The sequence below is a fragment of the Nicotiana tabacum genome, chromosome 11 (assembly GCF_000715075.1).
Source record: "Nicotiana tabacum cultivar K326 chromosome 11, ASM71507v2, whole genome shotgun sequence".
In the NCBI taxonomy this organism is placed as follows: Eukaryota; Viridiplantae; Streptophyta; class Magnoliopsida; order Solanales; family Solanaceae; genus Nicotiana; species Nicotiana tabacum.
The window spans coordinates 3,017,598-3,027,038 of record NC_134090.1 but is presented as its reverse complement, the minus strand read 5'-3'; the positions used below and the strand labels follow the sequence as shown (position 1 = coordinate 3,027,038).

General features: G+C 33.0%; 1 protein-coding gene across 1 annotated transcript; it reads right to left on the bottom strand.

The window, feature by feature from the left end:
* Nucleotides 1-3,253: 3,253 nt before the first annotated feature.
* Nucleotides 3,254-8,913, bottom strand: LOC142166175 (dihydrolipoyllysine-residue acetyltransferase component 4 of pyruvate dehydrogenase complex, chloroplastic-like). The gene is made up of 7 exons (XM_075224656.1): nucleotides 7,922-8,913; nucleotides 7,598-7,789; nucleotides 7,376-7,463; nucleotides 7,208-7,278; nucleotides 7,027-7,110; nucleotides 4,918-5,040; nucleotides 3,254-4,346 (listed from the first exon to the last, which is right to left on the bottom strand). The coding sequence occupies exons 1-6, from the start codon at nucleotides 8,768-8,770 to the stop codon at nucleotides 4,936-4,938; spliced, it is 1,389 nt and encodes a 462-aa protein (XP_075080757.1). The 5' UTR covers nucleotides 8,771-8,913; the 3' UTR covers nucleotides 3,254-4,346; nucleotides 4,918-4,935.
* Nucleotides 8,914-9,441: the final 528 nt, after the last annotated feature.

The following is a 9,441-nucleotide window of genomic DNA, read 5'->3' as shown; positions in this document are numbered from 1 at the left end:
ATTTTCACTTACATTATTATAAAAATAATTATTACATTATTATAAAATAATTATTATTGAAAAATAAAGTTTTAGAAACTGAAATTTTAAAATAAAAATACTTTTTGTTCGTAGTCTCAACCTTTGATTGTTTTGCCATAAACATGAGTTATTATTTTGCTATGACTATTTTTTGGATCCAATGACACCGGCGAAAATGGTATCTAAAAAAAATAAAATTATAACTAGAAGATTTGAGAAATGTTTAATCATTTTTATGTGTGTTTCTTAATTAATATCCAATTATTATCTATATTTATCGAGAAGGTTTAAATTTTAAGATTATTTACATATAATCCAAATAACTCAAATATTTAATATGATTAGTGTCCGCGCATCCGCGTGGGTGTGCTAATACTAGTACAGTTATAAAAAGCAATATTGAAAGTGGTAAAAAGTTTATATTAAAAGTCAAGTATGAATATTGAACCTCACAACAATCTTAGACATTTCTACATTGCCGACTGCACATTGAAGAGATACTTTGAACAGTCAAATCTATCATAGTACTTGGAAAAAGACCTTCCATTGCGATGTTGTTGATATTAATATTTTTATGATATTTTTAAGAGTTTAAGTTTTATGCGCAAATAATATAAAAAATATTTATACAATCAAATTAGTTATAAGTCATAATTATTCAGAGGCTGATTTAGAGAGTATTGTATTATTTACCCGTTCTTTTAGTTATTTGGGGTAGAAGCGAATTTATAATTTTGAATTTATGAGTTCCAAACTCTGAAAAAAAGGTACTTTAATGACCGAATAAATTATTTATAGATATTCAACGGATTTTATAATACAAATATAAAATTTTGGTCAAAATTATTACGATTTAATTTACAGAACTTAGCATTAGAACTTCAGCTCCGCCGCTGATTTGGGGAAAGAAAGTGTATGAAAACCGTTAATAACTACTTTTGTGATCTTAATTTGTTCCATTAGAAAGTTCCAGAGCTTCTACTTTTGTTATAAAAATATCTAAAATTTTCTTTGAGTCAATTGGAAATGTGAAAGGGGAGAAAAATAGAGGGGAATAGAGTGCGCCAGCAATGAAAACACCCTGTACGAGAGAGAGGGCTTTTGATGGCTCTTTTTTTTTGGACATTATATTTCAGTAATTTTAACTATATTCTTAGATGTGGATTTTTTCTTTAATTTATAGAAATCTTTTTAAAAAGTTTATTTTGGAGTTGCTTGACTTTCGTTTTCTTTCTTGTAATTTACTTTTGCTGCATTTCAAGTTAGTTTTATAATTGGAATTGCTATTCGCTTATCTAGATATTTTGAATTCGAGCTCTAACAATAAGAAAACCTTTGTAAGGAGTGTTTTCATAATAAAAATTTACGTCCACTCAGTTATTACCCTTAATGAGTCGCGAATTCAATTTAGTCAAACCAGAGGTTCATCACTAAGTGAGGAAAACACCAAAACAATACATCATCTTTGATTTTAGAATCAAAGTCATACATATTTTTTATATGGAGTACTAATAGTACATTTACTTTAATAAAGTGGTGCACTTTTAGTCATAACACTGAAAAAAGCCCAAAAACATACATTATCTTTGGCTTTAGATTCAAAGTCATACATATTCTTTCACATGGAGCACTAATATTTCATTTACTTTAACAAAGTGGTGCACTTTTAGTCATAACACTAAACACATTTTAATTTTTAACAGAAATCTAAGATCTGACAAAATATCTGTTGACTTTATTTTCTTGTTTACCGAAAGAAATAAAGATGACAGATTTATCTGGATAGCAAATAGTAAATATACATAGAATTTATTTACTATTTATCTATTTACTATACGTAAAATATACATTTTACTAAGAAATGTTAAACACCGTTAATTTTTATTTGCAATAATTTTTATCTAGATAACCTCAAATGTTATCTAGATTTTTTATTATATACATAATATTTACTATACGTTGACATAAAATAAATATACGTAAAATCATTGCTGAGAGTAAAATAAATTTTATTACTAAAATAAATATACGTAATATATATTTATTAGATTTTTTTATTTTATGGGAGTCAGCGTATAGTAAACATAATATTTATTTTTATTTTATGTATATTTACTATACGCTTACTCCCATAAAATAAAAAAATCTAGATAAAAATTATTGCAAATAAAAATTAACGGTGTTTAACATTTCTTAGTAAAATGTATATTTTACGTATAGTAAATAGATAAATAGTAAATAAATTCTATGTATATTTACTATTTGCTATCCAGATAAATCTGTCATCTTTATTTCTTTAGGTAAACAAGAAAATAAAGGGAACAAATATTTTGTCAGATCTTAGACTTCTATTAAAAAATAAAATGTGTTTAGTGTTATGACTAAAAGTGCACCACTTTGTTAAAGTAAATGGACTATTAGTGCTCCATGTAGAAGAATATGTATGACTTTGAGTCTAAAGCCAAAAATAATGTATGTTTTTGGGCTTTTTTTCAGTGTTATGACTAAAAGTGCATCACTTTGTTAAAGTAAATGTACTATTAGCGATCCATATGAAAGAATATGTATCTAAAGCCAAAGATGATATATTGTTTTGGTCTTTTCCTCTCACTAAGTTATTACCCTTAACGAAACCTGAATTCAAATTAGTCAAACTAGAGGTTCAGAATGATGGATATCTAAAGCAAAAAGTTTATTGGCATGCCCTATCCAACATTCTAGCCACTCAGTTTGCAAAGAAGTCATTATCTAAAACAGTTTTCAGATTTCCTTTTTCTTTTTACCTTTACTTGTACTATATAAAGTATGTAAGTTTAATGATTATTGGGCTAAGCTAGCCAAAAAAAGAAATTAATATGACGTGATATCGTGTACGGTTTGAGATAAAGAAAATTTCAATCTTGATATAAAATTTCATATAACTTATGCAATGTTTGGTCTTTTATTTTGAATCCTGCATAACTTAATATAATTACTATAAAACTAATATGTTTGATTGTCGGTATTAAACCTTGCATGAGTTATGTCTAGAAACCAAACGTTATATATATATATATATACACTATTTCGATATAGCTTATCTCGACTTGCTCAGTCCTCTCACGGCAGTTAGCCAATTACAAACATAGTTCAAGAAGTTTTATTGACTTAGATGACAGGTAAGATGCAGACAGAAATGTGAAACAACCCTAATTTTATTATGGATAGATTTTATAAGATTTTTAGAATCAAGTGAACATGGAATCAGTCATGGACTAAGTAAAACAACAGTCTAATATTACACAAGTCAAAAATAATAAAAAGAAAGAACTAGACGTCAATGCATATTCACATCACGGAAAATATTCACAAAAATTATATGTAAAGTAAAACAAAAAGGAAAATTATTTGAATTAGCCAATATTTTCTATGAAAAAAGTTAATGCTTTAAAGAATGATCTACTTGGCTTCAACAACTCACTTTCATGTTTGTTACTACTAGAGACTACATGAAATATAAAATTTAGTAATGACATTCCTGGCAGCTTCTACAGCTTTCGGAGTTGCGACCTAAATTTCAGTGACAACTGACAACCTCAATAGTCGCCACCAAAATCTATTTGTGGCGCATTTGTCTATTTATGTCTGCGATCATGGTCATCACAACTACTAATAATAATAACAATAATAATACAACAAGGGTGACTGCATATTCATATTGGTCTTAGCTTGGTGAATTTATTTTATAAAAATAAAAATAAAAATAAAATTATTTGGATTAGCCAATATTTTCTATGAGAAAAGTAATGTTTTAAAGAATAATTTATTTGGCTTCAACAAGTCACTTTCATGTTTTTTGTTGTTAAATCACTATGTGAATGAATATTTTCGTGGTGACTTCCACAGTCGCAACCAAAAGTATTACTATATGTCGCCCTCTGTAGTTGTGACTAAAGTTCAAGTGACGACTTTTTGTGGCGACTCTTTGGTCGCCAGCAAAAGTACGAAGTTTTAGTGACGATTATTTGTGGCGACTCTTTTGTCGCCATCAAAAGTACTGCTATATATGTCGCCTTATGAAAGTTCAGATATAATAATCTAGTATACAGACAAGAAATTTTGGAGTCATTCCGAAAATTAAAATTTTAAAGGATGACTGGTATAATACATTTACCAGATAGGAAGTTGAGATGCAGTAAGAAATCTAAAAAATTGAGAACTTTGTTAGAAAGCAAGTGTAATTATTAAGTGGGAGCTAGACTTAGCCACTTGATGTGTAGCTGTGCTCTTACCTCTATGACATTCATTCATGTATATCTCCTATGTGCTTTTACATTTTTGAGTGCCTGCAATGTCAAATGAAGAATTTCATGAATCCATTCATTGTACAAAGGCCATCAAGTTATCTTTCCAGATACTCCGCTGATTGGGAAACTGTATATTAACTAAGGAATCTTTGCATTTGACCTTATATATTGTCATGATCCGCTTAGAATCACCTGAATGGGATTTATTTCTATACATTTCATTGCCTGTTCCATTGTCTTGAATAAACCAATCCTTGAATGACTATTAGTCTTCGTCAATACTTACAATTTCAAAATATGAACATCAGTTTTCGTCACCTGCCAACTCGATAAATAAATCTTATCCGGCCCACTACTGTTACTGGTTTGATTAAGTCATTAAACATGTTTAATATTTAGAATTTGCAAAAAACAAAAGTATCCAAAAATTCCGCAAAAGGGAAAAAATATTATTGTTTCATTCCAAAAATATTTTCAAGAATGCAATATAATTGCACTACAGGAAAGTTTTAGTACAACATAGCAGAAAACGGTCAGAAGCTATTGATTGAAACGGCAGACGATTTTATCAATCAGATGGGAAAAAAAAGAATAAGAATTAAAATCTTACCTTATATTAATTCTGCATCTACATTGTCAAGCTCTCTGGGTTCTCGACAATCTTTGAGAACGTTTGAAGGAAGGCTGCCAAGTCAGCACCATAAATAATCCGGTGATCTGCCGTGACATTCACCTGTATAACATAATAAGGAGGTTATGTTAAGAACGTTACGTCAAGCAATTTTATAGCAGGGACTCGGTTAAGCTTCAAATCCACGTCTTTACTTTACATTCAAATGATTAATTACAATATCAGTAGTTGTACTCTCTTTCAAGCAAGCAACACGCTACACAAAGAAAACACACAAAGAAATAGACAGAAAAAGGTTGGAGCCAGCATAAAATTGGACTGTACCAAAGAGTCAAATATCATTGCGCTCATGCCTAAGTTTGCAGTTCGAGAAGACTCCATTGAAGAAGCAGAGTTATAGGACTCATCCAAGAAATGTACAAGCACAAGGAATAACCAATTAATAAATGGTCTGATGATTCGGTGAACCAACAAGACTACAGTGCTATATCTTCTAGCTTTATGTATATACAGGATGAGTCTAAAGTGCAATTAGACAGGACTAGAAGTCTAATCGATGACAATTCAAATATCTAGACTCCGCCATTTCAAAAGATAGAAGAATATGTAACATACATAACTGACCATAGTATGACCAAAATTGAGAAAATGCTACAGGAATGCTATACGATATGAAAATACCTCTCCAAATGAGAGGCAAGCTCTACATAGAGGAAACTACCAATACTATATGGGAATGTGTTTCTCACCTCTAATGGCCACCATCACTTACTACGAGGTGAGTATTATAGAAATTAATGTTAAGTTGGATGCATGATGATACAAGATTATATTATATCAAAATGACCACATGAAATAGAAGGTGCAAATAGCGTTCAGACACCACATAAGGGATAAATAGAAACTCCTCAAAGGAAAATTAAAGTGAAAGACCAAAAAGGCCCAAAAAAGTCTTATATTTAATGTGATGGCATGGGTAATTTGGAGAACTAAAATATGCATACAATGCTAACCTACTACAACCATGTTCACTTTCACTTTTATTTTGTTTTTGTAATGACGATGATATGAGTTGAGCTTAAAGAAAGAAGTGAGGATCCATATCGCTGACCCCAACTTGTTTGGGACTGAGGCGTAGTTGTTGTAATAAATTAAGCAATCATAAGGCCACTGATTTCACAGGTACAGGAACTGATCATATATTTACACAAATGCGGAGCAGACCATGGACCATGATCACGATATAAATAAAGGAATTAGTGAAAAAATCTGAGCACTCTACCAAACACATTTAGGCTATGAGTGGACTAGCCCAAGAACGTTATAGACCTCCCTGAACGCCCTTTTACAACTCATGTAGGACAACTATGTAATAAAACAGATAAGAATAGGAATGAAGTAGAAGAAAAGCAGGGATATGTCAGGATGAATGTGGGTAATAGATCTTTGAGGATATCTCATTGATAACACTTCAGTATTTCATAAACTCAATGTGTAATTTTCAGGGAATCAGAATTTTAATTAGAAGTTAACAAGTGGAAACAATATACAAGACAAACGAACAAAGTTTATTGAAAAAGAATTTAAATAATGAAACAAGATATGAGACCCAAAATAGAAGAAAGAAATACAAGGAAAGCAGTTATTATTAAAATCCTCTCAAAGCCGCCAAACGTTGAAGAAAAACAAGTAACAGGATTTTCTATTGCAATCACCTGAAGGAAGGCCAAGGCTTCTTAGATCTCAATAGGCAAATGGTGAAAGTAATACGTTCTGTTTTCCAACTTTTAACATTCAAGGGGAAAATATAGTAATGGCTTTCACCACAATTTAGATCAAAACTAAACAAATTTAGTTTTTGTGATGGGTCATGCAAGTTATGCGAGAAATTTATATAAAATAAGAGTGAGTATTTATATAACTAAAACTTGTTTGTGATTTTGCATCTCCTCCATAAACACTCTCTAACCCGACCAACAAAAGAGAGGAACAAACAAAGGTTTTTCATGATTGACTTCATCAATTGTTTTCATTATTAAAACTAGCAGTTGCAACAGCTTGAACACAGAAACTGGATACAAGACATACCAGCATCTTATTTTTGACAGAGAAAAAACCTTCAGAGTCAGAGACAACAGTTGGTTTTGATGCTCCAACAGCCATAATAGCCCCCTGAACATTATCCCAGTTTCAGAATAGTTGCTACTTCCTAAGAACTGAATGACTTGTAAACAGAAATAGAAGAAAGTGCTACCATCTAATTTCTAACCTGGCCGGGAGGAAGAATAGCATCAAATCTGTCCACACCAAACATGCCTAAGTTGGACAACGTGAAAGTCCCTGAAAACAAAACATTTCAATGTCAGTACTCAAAGATCTCATTGGATGAATTAGCTACAGAGGTACACATTTAAAGACAAATAAAGCAAATTGTTACCTGAATTGTACTCGTGTGGCTGAAGTTGCTTAGCCCTAGCCTTGTCTACCAATTCCTTCCACTTTTGAGACAATAGATAAAGATCCAACTACACCAAGGTAACAAAATGATAAGCATTATATCACTAAACTTTACATCTTTCTCGAGCTCACTTGTGAATATAACCAACCCATGCAAAGAGAATGTTGCTTCATTTAGAAATAGAGAATGTAATTACGCTACCTTGTCAGCATCCTGAAGCACTGGGGTGATCAATCCACCATTAATTGCCACAGCAACAGAAATATTTATACTGCTATTATAAGTAAAGCACTTTCCGTCTTTACAAGTGGCGTTCACAACCGGATGTTGAGCCAGGGCCATTGCTGCAGCTTTAGCTAACAGTGCAGTCATTGTAACGCCTTTTGGCTTAACCTGTTATTAATTGAATTTCAAAGCATGTCAAGCCCCAGATCATGTAAATGCAAATAGGTATTAGTTCATTTGCCATTTCTATGAAATTCCCACCACAGCATTTGATGCATCAACATAAATAGATGAACTTACCTTTTCATACAGCGCATCGAGGGCGTTCGTACTAACTGGATATCCAACACGGAATGTGGGAATAGAGAGGCTCTCCATCATATTCTTTGATACTGCAATTTGCATTGTGGTGAAAGGAACAAGGGTCGACCCTGGAATGTCAGTTGGAGACGCTTTTGCAGCCGGGATCGGAGGAGCAGCTACTGCAGTGGCAGCGGGAATGCTTTTAGGAGTAATCCCTGCGGCCTTCTCGACATCCTCTGGGGTAATCCGTCCAAATGCCCCCGTCCCAGTCACTTTATTGATATCAACTTTGTGCTGCTTCGCTAACTTCTTCGCATAAGGCGTGGCGACAATCTTAATTTGTCCATCAGGAGGAGCAACTTTGGGGGCAGCTGCAGCTGCAGCATCACTGGTAGTGGTAGCAGCCGGAGAGGTTTCTAGTTTGGATTGGCCTTTGGCTCTAATTTTGGCTTCGGCAATTTCATCTTCAGTCTCAGCTAAGAGCCCAATAGGAGCGCCAACAGGAGCGGTCTCGCCGTCGTTGACAACGATAGCAGCAAGAATGCCACCGTAGAATGTCTCAACGTCCATGTCAGCTTTATCAGATTCGACGACCACTACAGATTCTCCTTTGGAGAGGACGTCACCCTCGGACTTAGTCCAGGAGACAATTTTGCCTTCGGTCATGGTAGAACTGAGAGCGGGCATGAAAATCTCACGGATCTTCGATTGGACAGAGGGGAGTTTGTATTGGCGAGGGAATGCCGCCGCCGCCGCCGCCGCGGCGGAAGATCGGAGGGAAGAAGGAGAAGAGATTGTGGAGGAGAATGAGAGAGCCGGCGACTTGGATTGGACAACCGACGCCATTGGAAATGCCGAAGTGGTTTAGAGGAATTAATTGGTTAAGCTCTTATATGTGAAGAAGAGAAAGAAGAGTGGCCTGAAAGGGGCGGAGAAGACAAGGAACGGTTATTTCGTTTGGACATTACATTTGAGTAATTTCAACTATATTCTTAGATGTGATTTTTTTTTTTTTTAATTTATAGAAATCTTTTAAAAAATTTACTTTGGAATTGCATGACTTTCATTTTCTTTGTTGTAATTTACTTTTGCTGCATTTCAAGTTGAGTTTTTCATTGATGAGTTTCATTACTATCATCAAAGAGTGGTGAGATAATTGAAATTGAAAACACTTTGGTAAGGAGCGTTTTCATAATAAGAGTTTAAGCGCAATCCATTGTTACATTTGCGGCAATTTCTACGGTTGCCATCAAAAGTAGTGCAATATGACGCCTTACATATCAATGACGACCTCAATAGTCGCCAATAAAAGTAGTGTTACACGTACCTAAAATCTATTTTGTGGCGTATTTGTCTATTTTTGTGCTCAATCATAATCGTCATAACAACTAATAATAATAACAATGATAATACAATATAGGCGAATGCACATTTATATTGGTCCAAGCTTGGTGGAAAAAATTACATAAAAATTATATGCAAAATAAATTTAAAAATAAGAATTATTTGAAAAAAAT

Coding starts and splice junctions, on each gene's coding strand:
- LOC142166175 (XM_075224656.1), bottom strand. CDS start 8,770: ATGGCGTCGGTTGTCCAATCCAAGTCGCCGGCTCTCTCATTCTCCTCC. Junction 7,790..7,921: donor TCGATGCGCTGTATGAAAAG/GTAAGTTCATCT, acceptor AATTAATAACAG/GTTAAGCCAAAAGGCGTTAC. Junction 7,464..7,597: donor TGCTTCAGGATGCTGACAAG/GTAGCGTAATTA, acceptor ACCTTGGTGTAG/TTGGATCTTTATCTATTGTC.